Below are 23,751 nucleotides of genomic sequence, written 5' to 3' on the forward strand. Positions count from 1 at the left end.
ACAGGTCGAGACAAAATTTTTGTAAATTTTTTGGTTTTGTTTTTAAGGTCTACGGGGCCGGGAAAAATTTTTTAAAAAAAACGAATTCATGACTCTTAGGAAATTTATTCAGCTACAATCTGCATTTTTTTGTTTCTCTGTACGTCAATTTTCTGCTGAGATATCAGCCTTCAAATGAAAAAGGACCCTTTTGTCTTTGATTATTGATATTTCAGCAAATAAAGACCGCACAGTAATTTAAAGGGCAGTTTAAGAAACTAAAATAAATGCCCTACAAGCTCCATTTTCGATTTTTTCCAAAAAAAAATTTTTTTCATCTGTGATATCCATTTGAATAATCCTTAAAAAATGGCCATTTTCTGGTTTTTTAGTCGATTCATCGCTACTCTCCAAATATTGATAACAAAAAATAATGTTGCCAGGTAATTTTACAGCTTAATGTACCCTTAAAAACTCTGAAAATTTTCAGATTGATCCATTGAACCGTTTGTCTGGTCCGATTGCTCAAAGTTTTGCAAAACAATTAAAGGAACAAGTTTTGTTCCTTAAATTGTCTAATGGTTATCTAAATGAAAAAATCAATTTTTTTCGGATTTCCTTTCATTTTTGTGTTAGTTATTCAGTAAATGTGAGGTACAGAGAAAAAAAAAAAATTTTTCCGAAAAACAAGATTTTTAAAAATTTTTTTTTCACATTTTATTGAGTTTTATTTATTTTTTTTTTTTTTTCGTTTTTCGGAAAAAATTTTCCCCGTAGACCTTAAAAACAAAACCATAAAATTTACAAAAATTTTGTCTCGACCTGTTTCTTATAATTCCGCAAAAACCGTGGCTCGAATAAATATTTTGCTGGAATATCTTCAAACTAGAGATTTCAAGCTTCAATTTTCTTTTTTTTGTTTTTTCGATACGATTATTTGTTACGGAAATACAGCCTTCCAAAAATCTCTAAAAAATTTATGAAATTATTTTGTTCCTTTAATTTTTTGGATAAGTGAAGTTATCTTTAGAATTAATATTTTTGAGAATTGATTGATTTACGAACAATAAAAAAATAATTTTAACGATATATTTATGACTTGAAAATTTACATGTACGTGAAAATAATGTATAGAAATTAGTCAAGTTGTAATTATATGTATATTCTATATTAATGTCTTATTTGGAGTTGGTAATTACTTTAAGTAATTCGTTTCTAATTTCAAAGAAAATTTTTTTTTGTTTTTTTAATGATTATTTTTACTTAAATAACTATAATCAGTTTTAATTTATTTATTTTTTATTAAATATAAAAGATAATAAATTTACTTCTTGTTTAATTCCAAAAAAAACTATTCATTATTATGATATACAATTATCTTGTATTTACACTAACCGCTGATTTTTTTTAATCTATTATCTGGTTACTGTTATGATAATACTCATTGTACTGTAGAATTCTAGATTATTGACTGAGGTTATCCTCCCTTTTTTTTCTGGGCATTTTATAATTTTGACGAATTGTCGCTTGGACGAATCGTGAATTCTGCGATGTATGATTTCAGGATTTTTTAACTTTGACATTTTTTCAATTGGTCGAATCATTACTTGGGGGATTTCAACATTTTGTCACTTTGGCTATTTGTGATTTGGGCATTTTGTTGCTTCATGGAAACTTATTGAGGCAAAATATACACTGGTCAGAATGTGATGTGGGGATTTTGCCTGAAAGCCTGAAAATTCGTTTAGTTCAAAGAAAGAAAATGTTTTATATTTCGAATTTTGGCACCAGTGATTCCGGTGGTAATATGAAACGCCGCTCTAATGAAATTTAAATAAAAACAATATGTGAATTAAAAATAAAATATTTGATTGTTTATTCAATACCAATCAATTAATTTATATTATAAAAATATTACAAATGTTTAATTACAATCATAGTGATTAGTTGATTAAAGACTAACATACTGATACAAATAACAAAAATATACATCAAAATTCAAAATACTGCTGCAAAATTGCATTAAATATTGCTTTTCAATGACTTACGTCATCAGTGGTTTACCAATGAATACTGCATTTAAATGCGATTAATACTTGAAATTATTATTAGTTATAAAAAATTCACATCTGTGTGGGGCTGCCCCAAGTCCTAGAAGTGGCGATCCGCGATACACGTTTACCAATCGTTTGGACATTGAAACCAATCTTTTGTAATTTTTCATGGTCTAGAATTTTACGACCATCGAATATGTACACCGGTTTGGTCATTTCTGCATAGATACGTTCGAAATCCAGTTCCTGGAAATAAACAAATGTTAGACAATAGAAGAATACGTTTTTGTACACTTGATGAGGTGTACTTACAATAAATTCATCCCACTCTGTACATACGACAATGGCATGAGTGTTCTTGGTAGCACTGTACGCATTGTCAAAAATATTAATGCGATTTGTAACGTCATCGATATCTACAGCTGATAAATTATCAATTATTTGAGTTTCTTCTACCTGTGGAACCATAAAAACAAAATTTATTAAGATATATCTTTTCTATTCTAAAGTTGTTGGAATTTTTAATAATTATAAATTACGTAAATGGAATACCTTGGGATCGTAAATATGAAGAACGGCCCCTTCGTCAAGTAGATTTTTGGCCACAGCGATAGCAGGACTTTCTCTGGTGTCTCCAGTATTTTTTTTAAATGCGAATCCTAGCATCGCGATATGTTTATCTGTGACAGTATTGAAAAGACTCTCAATGATCTTGTTCGAGAATCTAGACTTCTGGTACTCATTCATATCAATTACTTGTTGCCAATAAGCAGCGACTTCTGGTAAATTGAGATACTCGCATATGTATACAAGATTGAGTAGATCTTTTCGGAAGCAAGAGCCACCGAAACCCACTGAGGCTTGAAGGAATTTTGAACCAAGTCGCGAGTCCAAACCAACGGCTCTTGCGACTTCAGATACATCAGCTCCAGTAGCTTCACATACTGCCGACAGCGAATTGATACTGGATATTCGCTGAGCCAAAAATGCATTAGCCGCTAGCTTAGACAGTTCGGAACTCCACGTGTTGGTGGTAAAGATTTTTTCACGTGGAATCCAGTGATCGTACATATTACAGAGCTTTTCGATAGCTTCGCGTCCCTTCGGAAAATCTTCACCTCCAATTAAAACACGATCTGGATTCACTAAATTATCAATTGCTGTTCCTTCAGCTAAAAACTCAGGATTTGAAAAAATCTACAACGACAACAAACAAATTAATGATAAGTTTAACAATTATTATTTTTATTAACAATAAACTAAACAAAACAATAAGCAATACCTGATAAGAAACGCCTGGTTTATGATTAGCTCGTAAAATATTCATGATACTTTCAGCAGCTCTAACAGGCACCGTGCTCTTTTCAACGACAATTTTATCATCAGTTGCCACCTCAGCAATCATTCTCGCTGTGTTTTCAACGTACGTTAAATCAGCGGCACGTCCTTTACCATTTCCAAATGTCTTGGTCGGTGTAATTACAGAAATAAAAATTAAATCAGCCTCCTGTATCGCAGCTTCAATGTCCGTAGAGAAAAATAAATTCTTTCCTCGGCATTTCTTGAGCACTTCATCCAAACCCGGCTCATGAATCCGCAGTTTCTCTGAGTTCCACTGAGCTATCTTCTCATTACTCTTATCAACAACCGTCACACGGATATCCGGACACTTCAGTGCTATTACACTACATGTTGGACCACCTACATACCCACCACCAATGCCACTAATTTTTTTGATTGTCATTTTCAAGTCTGAAACATCAAATCGATTATTAAATACCTCCAATTAAAACATTTAGAATTAAAATCATTAAAAAAAAATTAACATTTAAATAAAATATAATTATTTAAATAATTATGTATTTACTCAGGTCAGATCCAACGTCGTTTTTAAAATTGTTTAATTATAAATTCAATGATCAGCCCAGTTAGCTGATAAATTCGAGAATGTCTCCAACTGACAGTACCCGATAATTTATAACAATGAATGCACCAACTAATTGTTTGATATGATTTTAAAGTCTGGCGTTTCAGAAATAATATTCTTCGAATTACAGTTTAATTTAACTTGTATTTTATCACAGATACCTCATAAATTTTAGCTCTTCATAAATAAACACTAGCGCATATTAATTACAATCAAATTCCGCTCGTAATCCAATAAGAAATTCTCTTGATCCGACTAGTTGGAGTAAAGTTTAAAATTAATTTTAAAAAATTATCTATAAATAATTCGAGATGAATTATTTACGAACACGATTAGTTATTAATTTATTACTACAAAAGCACGATTACAAATTTATTGATTCATAAATAATTGCAATCAATGGACACGTGTTTTAAAAAGAAAGAGACTAACCAGGGGCCAGTTCATTCAATGCAAGACAATGAAAATGATAGTTGATATTATTAGTTCATACTACAACATACAGAAGTATACGGCTTGCAGGGAAAATCCCCCCATCACATTCTGACCAGTGTATATTTCGCCTCAATACGTTTCCGTGAAGCAACAAAATGCCCAAATCACAAAAGTAACAATTCGACCAATTGAAAAAATGTCAAAGTTAAAAAATCCTGAAATCATACATGGCAGAATTCACGATTCGTCCAAGTGACAGTGCGTCAAAATTATAAAATGCCCAGAAATAAAAGGGAGGATAACTTCAGTCAATAATCTAGAATTCTACAGTAAACCTAGTATTATCATAACAGTAACCAGATAATAAATAAAAAAAATCAGCGGTAAATTTAAAAACAAGATAATTGTATATCATAATAATAAATAGTACTTTTTGGAATTGAACAACAAGTAAATTTATTATCTTTTATATTTAATAAAAAACAAATAAATTAAAACTAATTATAGTAATTTAAATAAAAATAATTATTAAAAAAACAAAAAAAAATTTTCTTTGAAATTTGAATCGAATTACTTAAAGTAATTACCAAGTTAAAATAAGACATTGATATAGAATATAAATATAATTACAACTTGACTAATTTCTATACATTATTTTTACGTACATGTAAATTTTCAAGTCATAAATATATCGTTAAAATTATTTTTTTATTTTTCGTAAATCAATCAATTTTAAAAAATATTAATTTTAAAGATAACTACACTTATCCAAAAAATTAAAGGAACAAAAAAATTTTATAAATTTGTTATTGATTTTTGGAAGGCTGTATTTTCGTGAAAAATGATCGTATCGAAGAAACAAAAGAGCAAATTGAAGTTTGAAATCTCTAATTCGAAGATATTCCAGCAAAATATTTTTTCGAGCCACGGTTTTTGCGGGATCATAAGAAAAAGGTCGAGACAAAATTTTTCTTAATTTTTTGGTTTTGTTTTTAAGGTCTACGGGGCCGGGAAAATTTTTTTAAAAAAACCAATTCATGACTCGCTTAGGAAATTTATTCAGCTACAATCTGCATTTTTTTGTTTCTCTGTACGTCAATTTTCTGCTGAGATATCAGCCTTCAAATGAAAAAGGATCCTTTTGTCTTTGATTATTGATATTTCAGCAAATAAAGACTGCACAGTAATTTAAAGGGCAGTTTAAGAAACTTAAATAAATGCCCTACAAGCTCCATTTTCGATTTTTTCCAAAAAAAATTTTTTTTCATCTGTGATATCCATTTGAATAATCCTTAATAAATGGCCATTTTCTGGTTTTTTAGTCGACTCATCGCTACTCTGCAAATATTAATAAAAAAAATAATGTTGCCAGGTAATTTTACAGCTAAATGTATCTTCAAAAACTCTGGAAATTTTCAGATTGATCCATTGAACCGTTTGTCTGGTCCGATTGCTCAAAGTTTTGCAAAACAATTAAAAGAACAAGTTTTGTTCCTTAAATTGTCTAATCGTTATCAAAATAAAAAAATCAATTTTTTCGGATTTCCTTTCATTTTTGTGTTGGTTATTCAGTAAATGTAAGGTGAAGAGAAAAAAAAAAATTTTTCCGAAAAACGAGATAAAACAAGAATTTTTTTACTTTTTTTTTTAACGTTTTATTCAGTTTTTTTTTTTTTTTTTTTTTCGTTTTTCGGAAAAAAATTTTTTTTTTCTCTTTACCTCAAATTTACTGAATAACTAACACAAAAATGAAAGAAAATCCGAAAAAATTGATTTTTTCATTTTGATAACGATTAGACAATTTACGGAACAAAACTTGTTCCTTTAATTGTTTTGCACAACTTTGAGCAATCGGACCAGACAAACGGTTCAATGGATCAATCTGAAAATTTCCAGAGTTTTTAAGGATACATTAAGCTGTAAAATTACCTGGCAACATTATTTTTTTTATCAATATTTGCAGAGTAGCGATGAGTCGACTAAAAAACCAGAAAATGGCCATTTTTTAAGGATTATTCGAATGGATATCACGGATGAAAAAAAATTTTTTTTGGGAAAAATCGAAAATGGAGCTTGTAGGGCATTTATTTAAGTTTCCTAAACTGCCCTTTAAATTACTGTGCGGTCATTATTTGCTGAGATATCAATAATCAAAGACAAAAGGATCCTTTTTCATTTGAAAGCTGATATCTCAGCAGAAAATTGACGTACAGAGAACCAAAAAAATGCAGATTGTAGCTGAATAAATTTCCTAAGAGTCATGAATTCGTTTTTTTGAAAAAATTTTCCCGGCCCCGTAGACCTTAAAAACAAAACCAAAAAATTTACAAAAATTTTGTCTTGACCTGTTTCTTATAATTCCGCAAAAACCCTGGCTCGAAAAAATATTTTGCTGGAATATCTTCAAACTAGACATTTCAAGCTTCAATTTGCTTTTTTTTGTTTATTCGATACGATTATTTTTCACGAAAATACAGCCTTCCAAAAATCACTAAAAAATTTATAAAATTATTTTGTTCCTTTAATTTTTTGGATAAGTGTAGTTATCTTTAAAATTAATATTTTTTAAAATTGATTGATTTACGAAAAATAAAAAAATAATTTTAACGATATATTTATGACTTGAAAATTTACATGTACGTAAAAATAATGTATAGAAATTAGTCAAGTTGTAATTATATTTATATTCTATATTAATGTCTTATTTGGAGTTGGTAATTACTTTAAGTAATTCGTTTCAAATTTCAAAAAAAATTTTTTTTTGTTCGTTTAATAATTATTTTTATTTAAATTACTATAATTAGTTTTAATTTATTTATTTTTTATTAAATATAAAAGATAATAAATTTACTTCTTGTTCAATTCCAAAAAGTACTATTTATTATTATGATATACAATTATCTTGTTTTTAAATTTACTGCTGATTTTTTTTATTTATTATCTGGTTACTGTTATGATCATACTAATTGTACTGTAGAATTCTAGATTATTGACTGAGGTTATCCTCCCTTTTTATTTCTGGGCATTTTATAATTTTGACGAATTGTCACTTGGACGAATCGTGAATTCTGCGATGTATGCATAATTTCAGGATTTTTTAACTTTGACCTTTTTTCAATTGGTCGAATTGTTACTTGGGCGTGTTTTTATTCCAACGTATTGAAACATTTGCATTTTGTGATTTCAACATTTTGTCACTTTGGCTATTTGTGATTTGGGCATTTTGTTGCTTCATGGAAACTTATTTGGGCGAAATATATACCGGTCAGAATGTGATGTGGGGATTTTGCCTGCAAGCCGTTAAAATTTGTTGACAGTCGAACGTGAAAGTAAGACCTTGACAATTTTTCTGGAACTGTCATCTAGTGTAGTCGAGAAGTGAGTTTTCTGCGAAAAATTGTAAAAACACTCTTAAAAATATGGCGATTGGTGCATTGGATTCAGAATTTAATGCTGAGAAATGGGAATTTTTTAATTTATCCGCCATTAAAAATTTCATTTGTTATAAACAAAAAGGCCATTCGGCAGCCGAAATGGAAGGTAGATTTTCCAATTAATCTATATAAAAAGTTTCATACATACATATCTTGTGATTCATGTTAGTGTATAGTCATGATATGAAATTAGGCTTGTTTTCTAAGAGTGAGGGTAAAAAAAAGACAACGACTATTTCCGATACAGAACTTCAGATAGTTGATTTGACAAAACATTATATAGGTAATGTACCAAACTAACCTTCACGTAAACAAAGTATATAGAAAATTTACTTAATATGATCATAATTGTAATCGCTATTACGATGGCAAGACCAGTTATAATTATAGGACGCACAGGTACGTTTGAAACAACATAAGTGATAAAAGAAATCCTTTTAAAATATAAAATAGCTGTGAAATTTACAGGTTATTTTCTTCACAATAAAATACAACTGACGAAATTGAATTATGATGGGAAATGCTTAAGTTATGTGGAATAAGAAACCATATTCCCAACATTTTTAGATTTCATTAAAAATTTCAAGGCTATCAAATTATTGGAAGAAATAGTCAAAACATAAAGCTTAAGGTTATAAATTAAAGATTATTAGACAAGCTTTCAGATAACTTCTATAGAAATTTTCTATGAGTTTTAGTTTTAAAGTTATATGAACTTTAATAGTGATTAAAAACTAATTTTTTAAAATAATCGAGGAAATTTCAAACATCCACAACTTCTAAACTAATCTACCACTTTAGCCCATCTTTGAACTTGATCAAGATAATTACCTATAACATAAGAAAAAAAAATTTTATCAAGATCTGATAAGAACTATGGGCGCTATCATAATGACAAGACCAGTGATAATCATAGGTCGTGGAGGTACATTTGATACATCATAAATAATAAAAGAAATACTTTTAAAATATAAAATAGCTGTGAAATTTACAGATTATTTTGTGCACAATATAATACAACTGACAAAACTGGATTATAATGGGACAAGCATAAGTTATGTGGAATGAAAACCATATTTTCAACATTTCTTAGTTCCATTAAAATTTTCAAGGCTATCAAATTATTGGAAGAAATGGTCAAAATATAAACTTTTAGGTCATAAATTAAAGCTTATTAGTCAAGCTTTCAAATCCTTTTTACGGAAATTATCTATGAGTTGTAGTTTTAAAGTTAAATGAACTTGAAAGTGGATAAAAATTTTTTTTTTTGAAAAATCGTGGAAATTTGAAACAGCCATATCTTCTAAACTAATCGAACGATTTAGCCCATCTTCGAACTTGACCGTGATAATCGCAAGTAGAATAAGTGTGAAAAATTTCATTAAGATCCGATAAGGACTCTAGGCGCAATCGTGTTCTCAAAACTTGGTTCTATTGCATATATATATATATATATATATATATATATATATATATATATATATATATATATATATATATATATATATATATATTGGGTGGTCCGTTTGGAACGACTATTTTTTTTTTTTTCGCCCCCACTGAAAAATATTGTTGTAGACATTGAAAAAAAAATTCTCTGAAAGTTTTAGCTCTTAATTTTAATTCTAAGTACTTTACATTTGATTTTGAAATTTTCCCATTTAAAATACATAGGAAAGTTGGGATTTTTTTTTTAATTCTCTATAACTCAGCCGCATTTTAAGTTATCGAGTCGCCGTTTGCGGCATTTTTTAGGTAATTTGATACTCTTCAAAAGTCTCCTTAATAGTTTTACTCGGACTCTAATTGTTTTTTCTGTATTGGTTCTGAAAATAATTTTTTTAATAATAATTCGGGTTTTTAGTTGATATTAACTAAATAACGAAATTTGAAGAAAAAGTGCAGATAACGATTCTTTAGGAAATTTTATTCGCTACAAAAAAGGTCCTTTTAGTTAAGTGGCTCAAGTTCTTCGTTCACGTGATATAGAGATTTCAGTATTTTTGTAAATAAAATATTTGTCAAAAAATTCCACCAAATGCTATTTCATTTCAATTTTAAATCAGTAAATAATTTTCCTTTCATTAATTTAATCCAGTCATTAAAATCAGAAGGGGTCAAATTGATGAACTTCGGAAAAATTTTTGACAAATATTTTATTTACAAAATTACTAAAATCCCTATATCACGTGAACGGAGAACTTAAGCTACTTAACTAAGAGGACCTTTTTTGTAGCGAATAAAATTTCCTAAAAAATCGTTATCTGCACTTTTTCTGTAAATTTCGTTATTTAGTTAATATCAACTAAAAACCCAAATTATTATTAAAAAAATTATTTTCATTACCAATACAGAAAAAACAATTAGAGTCCGAGTAAAACTATTAAGGAGACTTTTGAAGAGTATCAAATTACCTAAAAAATGCCGCAAACGGCGACCCGATAACTTAAAATGCGGCTGAGTTATAGAGAATTAAAAAAAAAATCCCAACTTTCCCATGTATTTTAAATGAGACAATTTCAAAATCAAATGTAAAGTACTTAGAATTAAAATTAAGAGCTAAAACTTTCAGAGAATTTTTTTTTCAATGTCTACAACAATATTTTTCAGTGGGAGCGAAAAAAAAAAAATAGTCGTTCCAAACGGACCACCCTAATATATATACATACATATATAAATTTTTCAACGAATGGTATTTTCGGACTCTACTCAACTAATTATGATCGGTTGTGACAAAATTCCTTGAAAAATCGACCATGAGGACAAATACAATACCTAGATTTTTAAAAAAATCTACCTAAAAAACGAAGAGACAAAAAGGGAGTCTCCGTTTTGTAGCTATAACTTAAAAAATATTAAAGATATCTGAAATTTAAAAAAAGATTCTAAAAGATGAGAAAATTTTAGTTAAGTAAGCCTCGACTCCCCGAGTTGTAGCTCCATTATTTATAATTTTAATTTAACGCCGCAATGCAAAGTATGCAACACAAAACTCAAGTCTCCGAAAAATTTGTTAATTAACAATTAAATAACGTAATCAAAAATCTAGCTAAAAAATTATTCTTTTGCGGGGCTATATTCCTTCAAGTGTCTAGATGACACTATAATTTATTCAGATTTTTAAATTAATATTGAATGTTATAAAAAAATTATTTTGTGTTGCATACTTTGCTTTGCGGCGACGCCTAGGCACCGAAACGGCCGCGCGGAGCCCAACTTTCAACGTTTAATTAAAATAATAAATAATGGAGCTACAACTCGGGGAGTCAAGACTTATTTTACTAAAATTTTCTCCTCTTTTAGAATCTTTTTTTTAAATTTCAGATATCTTTAATATTTTTGAAGTTATAGCTACAAAACGGAGACTCCATTTTTGTCTCTTCGTTTTTTGTTTGTAACAAATGAAATTTGTAATGGCGGATAAATAAAAAACCACCCATTTCCCAGAATTAAATTCTGAATCCAATGCACCAACCGCCATATTTTTAAGAGTGTCTTAACGATTTTTCGCAGAAAACTCACTTCTCGACTAGCCTATTTGTCTATCTGACATTTTTAAGAGGGATAGCCACTGTGAGATTTCAAAAAAAAAAATTTTTTTTTTTTTTATTAAATCAAAGTGTATATTCTTAAATAATCTAAATTTTGTTGCTTAAAATTAATTATATTAAATTTTCAATTAATTGCGAATAACTTACGACTTGTGAGAAATATCAAACATTTTCTCTGAGATAAGTTGTAGGAAATAAAAGGCTCTGCAAAAAATGTCCTCTAAAATTTTCGGATAAAGTTAATGGTTGCGTCAAAAAATTTAAAAAATGTAGAAATTTATCTTCAATATAACTTAAACTTTGAATAACTTTTGAAGAAATAAAAATATCGAAAAATTATAAGAGACCTTTTTTGTAGAGCGTCAAATTTCCTGCAAGAATATGTCTCGAACATTTGAAAGTATTGGTCCCACCGAGAGCTACAAAATTCCAAAGCTTGAAAAATAAATTTTCCCATGTTATTTAAACGGGAAATAGAAAATTGCGATGCGGCAGTTGTTAATATTAATATTAAGAGCTCAAACTTTCACAGTTTTTTTTTCGTCATTTCCAACAATATTTTCGATATAATGCAGAAAAAAAAAATCGGACCGAAACCAATAACTTCCCGAATTTTTGAAAATTTACAATTTTCTTAGCGGGAAGTTAAAAATTAGTCGATTTTTTTGAATCAGTCTAGTGTCTATATTCAAAAATATGTATCTAGAGTTTTATATGAAAATTCCGAATATTTTCCAAGTTATAGTCATTTTTGTGACAGTGCGTCAACTGACCGTTGCATCGACTAAAAACTTTAAACGCGTTTTTCTCGAAACTACTCTTTTTGAACTGGTGGCATCTGTAATTTGCATAAATATGAACCGATTCGCAACTTTTTTTTATGCCGTATTCGTCTATTCAGTAGCTAAAGTTGCACGTGAATTTTGAAAATTTTGATTTTTAAGATTTTTTAGGGCTGTTTGAATCCAAAAAAATGAGAAAAAAAAAAACGAAAAAATTTTTAATATGTCGCCATTATTTTTCAAATCTAAATTTTCAAAATCCCCTACGTGGAACGATAACCACATGCATACACATTACAACGCCGTTTGGTTTTTTTGTTTCTGATAATCCGTTTTTGGGTTAGAGATTTCGACGTGGTGGGGAAAATTTTTTTGTTGCTCCACAAAAATGCTTATAACTTTGTAACAACATATTATTTTTTGATGAAAATTTAGGAGAATTATCTTCAATGTATACATTATAAAACAAAAAAAAAACCCGATCCCCGAATTCCTTTATTATTCCAGTCAAAAAAATTTTCGAAAATCATCTATTTTTTCGATCCTCACAGTGGTTATCTCCCTTAATATTTATATTTTAACAAAGTTCAATAGTTTGTAGTTTTTAAATAAATAAATGCATGCCTTTAAACTTAATTACTTTCACAGTCATTCAATTTTTCGTGCTTAGTAAATTATTTTACTAAAAAAATATGATATCATCAAAATGATTGCAAAAGCTATAATTTTACTAGATGTTTTCTATTTACACTCTGTATTAAAATAATTTTTTTTCTCTCAATTATTTTTGAGTCATATTATAATCGTATTGAAATTTTTCAACTTCGGCTATCGGTACTCTAGAATTTTGAGTTAATCGGTAAAAAAAATTTCCTACTTAGCCTATATCAACGTGTCGCATTGAATCGCATTGATTCGGATTGACAAGACGGCCATTGCAAAAACAGGATTGAATCGGATAGAAAACTGAATGCGATTCAATGCGATCCCGTTTGCTGGGATATACTTATATAAATGATTATAAATTTACTGTTTTATAAAAAAATCAATTACTACTATTGAAACATCGTTTTTAAAAATGTTTTTTTTCAAACGTTTATGTTCAAATTCAATATTTCTTTAATAACTCTTCAATCCTCTATATAATTTTAGTTATTTTCAATGATAATTTTATAGATCACTTCAATTCGTTGTGATTTAATAATAATGAAGACATGTTAGATTACATTTACAAGTAAATAATAACTTTTAATTTAATTTTAAAATAATTATGATCATTCTTCTGCATACCGGTCGTTCACTGGTGAGTGGTCACAGACCGGACTAGTTACCCTATATATATAGAGAGAGATTGACTTACTTGTGTCTTGCATGAGCTTTGTTGCTTTCTTGATGTTATTTTGTTTTTTTTTTTAGATTCAACTTGTACATTAACTACCGCATTTTTTCAACTTAAATGAATTTTTTTTATTTTATTTCACACGTATTAAGTGGCTACCAGCCTACACTAATTTGAACCTGATTTTAACTTATTATTATTAGGTGGCTACCAGCCTACACTAATTTGAAGCTGATTAAAACATTATTATTAGGTGGCTAACAGCCTACGCTAAGTTTTAACTTTATTTTAAAATTGTGACCACTTACTCGAGAATCTTCCACATACTAACACTAATCTAACTTAGGTATAAGTTTGCGGGTGTATAAGATGTGACTCTACCTGATGAGAGTAGTGGGGGTCGTGCCGTAACTGCGTACATATATCTTCGTTGTTCTCTAGCCCCACTATTCCAGCTGGTCTATGGGGGTGCGATTGACGTCACTCTGACGTCAGAGATATGAGTCCCAAGTACCTGAAACTACGAGCCTGGGCTATGAGGATTGTCACTGCTTACAACATATTCTATTTTAACAATCCTCAAAAATAATATTTTTACCTGCATGTTCAAATCTGTTATACTTGGTTTAAAATTTGATTTAAATATTTTGGTATAATTATGATTCTAGTAATGGATATATATGCAAGTTCAGATTTAAACTCTGTACTTTTTATGTTTCTTTTGCCATTTAAATTTGTTATTTTAACATTTAAAATGGTCGTGTTAAAATTTTAGTTTTATAATTTTTGTATTTGTTACTTGAACTGAATATTCCAAATTATAGTAAGTAAATTTTATTTTTCATATGGCGTTCAGTAAAAGTTGGAAATATCTGGTTTGGTTTTATTTTCCGAAAGAAACTTCTATCGCCAAAGAGTGACTCACGCTTAATATACTTAAAATAGTTGCCGAAGTGAGGTAAAACAAATTTTTCGATCGTAAAGCACACTCTGATGCTTCGCATCATGAGTCGTGCAATATTTCTATTACTATTTGCTAAGGCCCGGTTGCATGCAGCCTCATAGCGTGTCGGCTGCACTCCAACCTTGAACAGGTTTTAACTTATCCCCTTTAATTGCTTTTGAAGTACTTTTAACCGACTGGCAAACAAATATGTTCGTTTAAAATAATTTTAAAATAATATTTGGAAGAGAATTAATAAAAGAATATGTTCAAATTTTCAGACATAACATTAATATTTCTTCTTCATTACGGTCACATTTTTTTTCAACAATAATAAAGCATTGTATTATGTATTATGAGTTGATATTCGAAATGTTTAAAAGGGGGGGGGGGGTAGGGTTTTAAAATTATTATTTTTTTATTTTTTTTCTGAATGAGCAATCCTACCAAAAACAGATTCTCTGTATAAAATCGCGCCAAGTACACGTTTAAAATTTTTTACAATTAAGACAAGATTTTTTTTTTTAAAAAATGAATCAAATCGAAAAAATACTAAGTACCTAATATAATTCGAAATCATGGAAAACATTTTCATAGAATTGAACAAAAAATTGAAAAAAAAAAAAATTTCAATGTACTTGGTGTGCGTTACTAAATTTATTCAAGCAAAATTTTTAGAATTGATTTCGCATATAAATTATTTTCCAATTAAATTGAATGATATTCTTTTTTTCCAGTTTATAGGCACACCAAGTACATTGAAATTTTTTTTTTTCAATTTTTTGTTCAATTCTATGAAAATGTTTTCCATGATTTCGAATTATATTAGGTACTTGGTATTTTTTCGATTTGATTCATTTTTTTGTAAAAAGAATCTTGTCTTAATTGTAAAAAATTTTAAACGTGTACTTGGCGCGATTTTATACAGAGAATCTGTTTTTGGTAGGATTTGTCTTTTTTTTGTCGTGTTGATTGAGAATGATTTTAATCTACACTATTAGAAATCGAGTTATAATTTAAGTATAGAGGGTAGAGGTAAGGAGCACTCTCTCTGTATATTAAAAGTGTCCATAAAATCAGAGAAATTTATGGTGGCGCTGCTTAAGAGAATGACTTAATTTAAAAGAAAGCGCCTAAAACTGTTAGAGTAGGACAGAATTAAACGAAGAAAGATGTAAATCCGGTTCGCAAGCGCGCGACTTTCAAAAAATTATAATATCAAATTTTAGAATATCAAGAAAATAATATTATTTCTGTCGTTGATTCAATATATAACAATGATATTTAAAATTTTAATACTCTTTTCAGTAAAAAGAACTCAAATACAATGTATAAAAACTAATAAATCAGAAAAAAAAATTTTTTTGCGGAGAGTTTGATTGCTAGGAATAATTAAAATTACAATCGAGTACATAAATTTATTTCGAAACATTGTTATAAATTTTGAACAATGATATAACGTATAAGAAGCATATGAAACGAAACAAATAATATAGCTTAAATAAACTTAAAGAAAAAATAATAATTATGTAAAAGAATAATGACAAGCTTTTAACCTATTAACTTAAAAGTTATTTGTTAATCTAAGTATCGCTTTGTATAAGATTTGCAGCACTTTTCACTGATTCATTTCAACAGAGCAGCGAAACTATCAGACTGATCACAAAATGTTAGAAGATCTTTTTTGTAGACAATTTTATTTCCTACAAATTATCTCTGACAAAATTTTTTTAAATTCCGCATTGTTTTATAGTTATTACCATTTTAATATCAATATCTTAAAAAAAATATAGTATTCGGATCAATTGGAAGATCTTGATATTAAAATGATAATAACTAGAAAACAATGCAGAATTTTAAAAAATTTTATCTAAGATAATTTGTAGGAAATTAAATTGTCTACAATAAAGATTTTCTAACATTTTGTAATAAGTCTGGTAGTTTCGATGGAAAAGGAAAAAGATCTTGATATTTACTATAAATTTGACTTCAATCTCAAATAACTTTTAAACAGATGGATTTATCAAAAAATCATAAGAGTCCTTTTTTATAGAACATTAAATTTTCTAGTAAAATATATCCTGGGCTTATTTGTACAATAAGCCATTATCGAGGTATACAATTCCGAACTTAAAAAATTTTTTTCCCATGTTATTCAAATGGGAAATAAAAAATCACAATCAGCGAGTACTTAATATTAATGTTAAGGGCTCAAATTTTAACTGGTGACTTCTTTTACCCTATTGAAACTTCGGAGTCTGTGTCCTTGATAAAAAAAAATAGTTGATTTTTTTAAATCAGTCTATTGTTTATATATAATTTAAGACTTAAATTGACATGTTGAGAGTAATGCACTACCTCAAACGCAAAAAAAATTAATTTAAAAAATAATTTAAATTGTTCTTAAAAATATTTAGAATTTTCACTTGACTATATTATCAATTGAATATTCATTTATATTACTTTTATCAACTACTCTATTCAGTACAACTACTTCTGTACTCTACTATTGACCTGTGGCATACTTCACTTCATCAATAATCGCCACGTTCCCATCTAACCATTCTTCGCATCAGCGCCTTTGTAGTTGGTTTCAGAACTATACGTTTCCAGCTTTTCGTGGACACTTTTGAGAGTGAAGCCCCATATGAGAGAGTGCTCCTTACCTCTACCCTCCATTGAGGTGACTATCAGGGTAAATTTCATATCAAACTATAGTAAAAAATATAGTAAGACATAAAAAATAGAAACACAGTAAAAAGGAAAGGTAGACAAGCTGCTAGGGAAAAACCCATGGGTTTGGGAAAAACCCATGGGTCGGAGGGAAAAAACTCGGGGTTACAATATTTACAAAATGTTTACAACTGAATCCTACCTAAATAGATTTCTTAATAAAAACTAAAAATACTTTACAACAATATTTCCTACGTCTACTGTTACTATAAAATAAATGCTAAAAAATATTACATGTACTTATGTTAGACTATTTTTTACTGCTTTAAAATATAAATGATTTTAGAAAATAAAATATTAAGAAAAAACTACAATCAATAATTATTAACTAATTAATTATTTACGTGACCGCCACAAATTTATCATTTTTTGGAAAGGGGCCTTCTTGCCCAGAGAATAAAATTTTTTGTTTCAAAGTTTCGGCGAAATATACATGAATTTGATCGAATTATGACAGAACTCAAGACACATGAACTCTTTTAGGTAACACAAAGATATCCTGCATTTAATATCCGCGGAGCAAAAATTATAAACAATAGTTTACCTGAACAGGTTAACAAAAAAAAACAAAATTTTCAAAGTTTTTTCAGTCTAGTGACCGGTAGCATGCTCGGAAAATTATGAAATTTGCTACAGGACCTTCCTAGGATATTTCAAAGATATTCTGTATTTAATATAGGCGGAGCAAAAATTATAAACAGTAGTATACCTGAACTGGTCAACAAAGAAAACGAAATTTTCAAACTTCAAACATTTTTCGCATATTTTTCGAACACATTTCGTACATGAAATTTCTTGGATTTCGAGTCTATTTTTTCTCAAGATACTAAAGAAACTTTTCGAACATTTTTCGCATATTTTTCAAACAGATTTCGCATATAAAAGTACTCGGTTTTGAGTTAATTTTTTCTCAAAACACTAAGGAAACTTTTCGAATGAATTGCGAACAGATTTCGTACATGAAATTTCTCTGATTTTGAGTCTATATTTTTTCAAAACACTAAGGGAACTTTTCGAACAAATTTCGAATATTTTTCGAACACATTTCTTACATAAAGTTTCTTGGAATTCGAGTCTATTTTTTCTCGAAATACTAAGGAAACTTTTCGATTATTCTACGAACATATATCGTACATGAAGTTTCCATAGTATTTTGAGAAAAAATAGACACAAAATCATAGAAATTTCATGTACGAAATTTGTTCGAAAAGTTTCCTTAGTGTTTTGAGAAAAAATTGACTCAAAAACCAGTACTTTTATATGCGAAATCTGTTTAAAAAATATGCGAAAAATGCTCAAAGTTTGTTCAAAAATTTTAGTAAGATTTTTAAGTGAAACTTTCAAAATCTCAGAAATTAAAAATTATAAAAATTTTCTTACTTATCTAGATTGAAAGAATTCAAAAATTTGAAAAACTACATGTCCGAAAAAAAAATACAAATAATATTTCATAAAAAATTTTCTGAACGAAAAACTCAAATCATTGAATGTTCGAAAAATATGCAAAATTGTGTCACGTTTCGATGTTCGAGCTTCGAACATTTTTCGTATATTTTTCGAACATTTTTTTTTTCACACTGGTTGGTATAAGAATTTCAAAATGATTTTATAAACTGTAATAATTAATTCCATAACAAAAAATATTAATACATTCACGCGTACCTTGTGATTTTTCTAAGCATATTTTCAATTTTGGTATTAAAAGGACAGATGTTAGAATGCACCTTTTTGACTGCAGCATTTTTTTTTTTTTATTTTTAGACTTCAGATAAGCTTTTTAGTAAATTTTTCAGAAAAAAATTTATACGCCTTTTTAGTTTTTGGTCACAAAGTTTTCAAATTCCTAAAGCTGAAAGGGTGCATAATTAAAGACATACGCCCTTTTAGCTTTGGGAAAACAATGTTTGATTTTCAAGCATAGAAAATGTTTACTAATCAATTGGCGATGAAAAAAAAAATTTATGCGCCCTTTTACCTTTATGATATACTCTATTACATATGTTTTCACATATGAAGTTTTTTCATGCGGGCAACCATTAATTTTTAAATAAAGCGAGAATTCAAAATAACAAGTAAATAATATTTTGAAGATTTATTTAACTAAAATTACATTATTAACCGTTACAGTTGCTACTTAAAATTGTATTTACATTATTACTATAACAAATTTCTATAATTACAGATAAAGAATTAATTTAAAAATTTTTTTAATTATTGTCTGATTTGACACACATTTATTTCTCAATATTTTGTAAAACAATCAGTGGTGAACATTATTTAAGCACCAACAAAGGGCACAAGAATAATTCCTGACTAAGAAAAACGATACAACCCATGTAGGAGCCCCCAGTCTTGAACGACGGGACCAGACTCGGGCCAGTCTTGGGCAACCGAGCCTCGGTAGTTCGATGTTGGCCCATGCCTAGGCCAGCCGTGGGCAATCGATGCTTGGTTTTTTTTTATGTTGGCTCAAGCTAGAGTCAGTCCTGAACAACCGAGCCTTGGCTGTTCAACGTTGGCCCAAGCTAGGGTCAGTCTTGAGTAACCGAGCCTCGGCTGTTCAACGTTGGCCCAAGTTAGGATCAGTACTGGAAATCCGAGCCTCGAATATTCGATCTTGGCCCAAGCGTGGATCAGCACTGGGCTACCGAGCCTCAGCATTTCTTATTTTATAAATAAACAATTATTGTTACTATAAAAAATAAAAAAATAATTATATGAATGGATAACTTAGAATTATAAATTATTATTTTTAATTGTTTATAATAGCTATAAATTTTAATTTGGTATGAATAAATAATAATTTTTTTAAAAATATGCACATGTAGAAAATTTAAAAAACTACAAGTGCAATTTTTAAAAATATTTTTTTTTTAATGTTTTATCTTCTAAAAAAAAATCAAAAAATTATTAGACGTCTGCTAACTTCAGTATCATTATTTATTTCATTATTTAATTTTTTTTTTAATAAATTTTATTTTATTTCATTTAATTAAGATTTATTTTAATTGAAAATTTTTATTTATTATTTATTTATGATCCTGAAGTTAGCAGACATTTTAAAATTTTTGAATTTTTGTTTTTCAATAAATCAATTGCAAAAAAAATAATATAAAAATATGCACATGTAGAAAATTTAAAAAACTACAGGTGCAATTTTTAAAAATATTTTTTTTTTAATGTTTTATCTTCTAAAAAAAAATCAAAAAATTATTAGGCGTCTGCTAACTTCAGTATCATTATTTATTTCGTTATATAATTTTTTTTTTTAATAAATTTTATTTTATTTCATTTAATTAAGATTTATTTTATTTGAAAATTTTTATTTATTATTTATTTCATTATTTTACGCTCTTAATATTTTTTTTTAAGAATTTTATATTATCTTATTTAAAAGAAATAGTGTATCTCTGTTGTTCACGTTTTTATATTGGCACCGTCTTTGTCTTACTTCGCGTAGTAAAGACAAACCGACTACCCCAACACACTAAGCATCAGTGTCAAATAACAAAGATGCGTAGCGCTGTTGTTATACATGTATATGTTTCATCCTAATACCTTAATAATATTAGTGAGTCGGGGTAGCAAGTGTGCGTATGGGGAAGTGTGAGACACTTGTCTACATGAGTGTATTGTCGTGCGGCCGGCCACACGCGCGTCTTTGCTATTGGATGCAACTCAACGTGTTTGTACTTGTCGATACGTCTTTGTTTCTATAGTTAGTGGTGTTAGTTTTGAGTAAAATCCGTCTTAATATCTAAAGCGTGGTCAACTGTTGAGCTCGTCAGTTTTTTTAAAATTTCTTCCTGTGGCTGTAGTAATTTAAAATCATGTCAGGTACTGATACTTTGTTTGTAGTCGTACAGTTTAACGAACTGATAAATGACAAAAAGTGCGTCGAATTGCTGCCAATCTCCTGGTTATTTGATAATGAGGAAATGTGTTATTATCCTCCCAAAAAAGATTTTTCAAAAATCGAGAAATGGGTGGAAAATCAACGTGTTCCTGGTGAAACGTGGCCATCATACCCGATAACTATCATTTCTAAAGCAAGTAAGTAATAACTATGAAAATTATTTAATATTTAATTTTTTTTTTTTTTTTAATAAATTTTCTGCAATTAAGTTTTTTAAATAATAATTACCATTGAAGTTTATTCATTTTTAAAATTTTTTTTTTCAATTTCATAATTATTTTTCTCGATGGTAATTTTTTTATTATAATCAACAATCGACTAAACTCAATTCCTATTTCAGAAGATTATGAACAAGGAATTAGAAGACTGAGAAGATCTTTTAAAAAAAAAGATGTCAGTTCTGACACCGAATCTCAGTTGCACAACACTGTTGAACCTCTTCAGTTGAACTCTGCAGGTGTTTCTCAAGCATTAGCCACACCGCGTCCGCTGAGTAGAAACAATATCCAGAATAGAGATTCTACATCCATGACAAAAAAAAACAGTACAGCAAGCGTACTTGATGCAATTCCAGAAAATGGTGGTGAATCATCCCTATTGATACGGAGGACGCTACTGGAGGAGCATCGACGTTTCCAAGACAACCACTTATGAATTCCCATGAAGGTTAGTGTGTAAATATTTTTGATTGAATAATCATGAGTTTTTTATAATTAAAAAAAAATATTCGTGTAGATTAATTTTTTTTTAATTTAAAAAATCTAAATTTTATTCTAAAAAATTTTTTATTAATTCCATATTACTTCATATTTTATGTAATTTTTCAATGGCGGATTTTTATTGAGTCAACTTTAATATTTTTGTTATATTGAATTGTATATTTTTAATGTTATTACAGATATATCTGAGTTCAAGGCAGCTGTTGAAGATTTAAAACTGTTTATTAAAAAAGAGCTAAACAACGCGAAGAGGAGTATACTCTACGACTTGGATCAAAAGATGAATACCCTGAAATTAGAAATTATAAAACAAAGTTCTGATCAATCTGTCCATCCACAGCCTTGGAAAATTATAGGCACAGATTTGCCAGCCAATGATGTAGAAAAATTTTTTGGAATTTGACGAAGCTCTTAAAGTTGACAGCGCGAAACAGGAAGCACTGGTATATATTTAATATTTAAGGGCAGAGTACCATACGATTGGTCTTATTATACCTTTTAATTTTTAATTTTTTGTATAATTACAGAAAGATATTTTTCGATTGGAAACTATTGGATCTACCGACTATGAATCGGATATTTCAGTTATCCTGAAAAAATTAATTACCAAAACTGTTCAATTGCAGTACAGTGGCTGTGGTAGAGTCGTTAATGGGATCGGAAAAAAAAATTTTTCTGCTACGGAATTTTTTAAACACATGAATGGTAAATTAATATCATTAAAAAAAAATTACTTCAATTATACTTTTATAATTTTCAATTAAACGATAATAATCATAATTTCAGAATTTCTGATGACTAAGTACAGCGAATCAAAAGCGACGTTAAAAATAACCCACGCAACCAGTAGATTTTTTGCCGGCGCAAAAGATAGAGACGGTGGCCGATCACAACGGCAAAAAAATCCTCCAACTATTAATCCATAATTAAACAATCCTTATTTTCATTTATAATAATTCGTTTTCAATACGAAAATTCAAAAATTAATCGACCCTTAAATTTAAGTTATATAATTAAAAACTCATTTATTATTTATAATTTCAAACTAACCTTAATGTTAATTACTGTAGTATTAATATTACATATTATTAATAATAAATAAATTCTTATATTATTTATACTTATTGATTAATTTTTTTAATATTCAAATCATGAATTATTATTTATTATTTTTAAATAAGTTTTTACACTAATCAACTTGAACTGATATATATATAATATCAGTTGGGAATATATATATACATGCAATATTTTATAAAATTTTATTCCGTATTGGGCAGACTTTTATTATCATCGTTGGTGCGAACTATGATTTAGTGTTGGGCCAACCCTTACTATCAACCTTGGCCCAAGCTTGAATTCAATATTGGGCCACCTTACTATCAACCGTGGCTCAAGCTAGAATTCAGTATTGGTCCAACCTTTAGTACCAGTCTTGGCCCAAGCTTGAATTCAATATTGGTCCAACCTTTAGTACCAGTCTTGGGCCAAGTCTGCATGCCAGGCCTGGCACGTAGTTATCATCCCATATTCGAACCAGAGTTGGGCCGTGGCTGGTTTGCAATCTTGGGCCAGGGTTTAGAAGTGTTTAAAATGGTTGGTCATGTTAATGACCCATACGAAGGGTGATTCCAAATTATTCAGAAGCATCAAAATCTATTTAAAATTTTGTCTTTTTCTTATTCGTTTTGAATTGATTCTCCGAATAAGCCAGTAAATTTGTGATCAAAACAAGAATCACCCAGCGATGAATCAGGAGCGAATAAAAATTCAACCTTTACATTAAAATTCGCATCTTGAAACACTGGTACTGGAAGATCCATCGCTTGCCTTTGAGAGTCCACTTCAGATAATCTTCTATCCCGCTGAAGGTATTCCGGTAAAGGCGTTGGCTCAAGACCCAGTAATTTATAACTAAGGCCAAGAATTTGGTTTTTTT

At 28.8% G+C, this 23,751-nt stretch overlaps 1 protein-coding gene and 1 long non-coding RNA gene across 3 annotated transcripts; one reads left to right on the top strand and one right to left on the bottom strand.

Moving 5' to 3' along the window:
• Window positions 1-1,977: 1,977 nt before the first annotated feature.
• LOC130675518 (UDP-glucose 6-dehydrogenase-like) lies at window positions 1,978-13,803 on the bottom strand. Of its 2 annotated transcripts, none has more exons than XM_057481257.1 (5): window positions 13,523-13,803; window positions 3,316-3,785; window positions 2,586-3,230; window positions 2,346-2,489; window positions 1,978-2,279 (listed from the first exon to the last, which is right to left on the bottom strand). In XM_057481257.1, the coding sequence occupies exons 1-5, from the start codon at window positions 13,533-13,535 to the stop codon at window positions 2,103-2,105; spliced, it is 1,449 nt and encodes a 482-aa protein (XP_057337240.1). In that variant the 5' UTR covers window positions 13,536-13,803; the 3' UTR covers window positions 1,978-2,102. The 2 variants fall into 2 exon arrangements, with proteins under 2 accessions (XP_057337240.1, XP_057337241.1); XM_057481258.1 differs by lacking the exon at window positions 13,523-13,803 and adding an exon at window positions 3,901-4,162.
• Window positions 13,804-20,910: 7,107 nt separating this feature from the next.
• On the top strand, window positions 20,911-22,852 carry LOC130676117 (uncharacterized). The gene is made up of 5 exons (XR_008991381.1): window positions 20,911-21,230; window positions 21,434-21,759; window positions 21,992-22,255; window positions 22,340-22,517; window positions 22,599-22,852. It is a non-coding gene; the product is annotated as an uncharacterized LOC130676117 (long non-coding RNA).
• Window positions 22,853-23,751: the final 899 nt, after the last annotated feature.

Source organism: Microplitis mediator, chromosome 10 (genome assembly GCF_029852145.1).
Source record: "Microplitis mediator isolate UGA2020A chromosome 10, iyMicMedi2.1, whole genome shotgun sequence".
Classification (NCBI taxonomy): domain Eukaryota; kingdom Metazoa; phylum Arthropoda; class Insecta; order Hymenoptera; family Braconidae; genus Microplitis; species Microplitis mediator.

Bases quoted from the DNA above. Each gene is read 5' to 3' on its own strand.
- LOC130675518 (XM_057481257.1), bottom strand. The intron at 2,490-2,585 runs GTATTCCATTTA...ATGGTTCCACAG, and splicing joins TTCATATTTACGATCCCAAG to GTAGAAGAAACTCAAATAAT. The intron at 2,280-2,345 runs GTAAGTACACCT...GTTTATTTCCAG, and splicing joins CAGAGTGGGATGAATTTATT to GAACTGGATTTCGAACGTAT.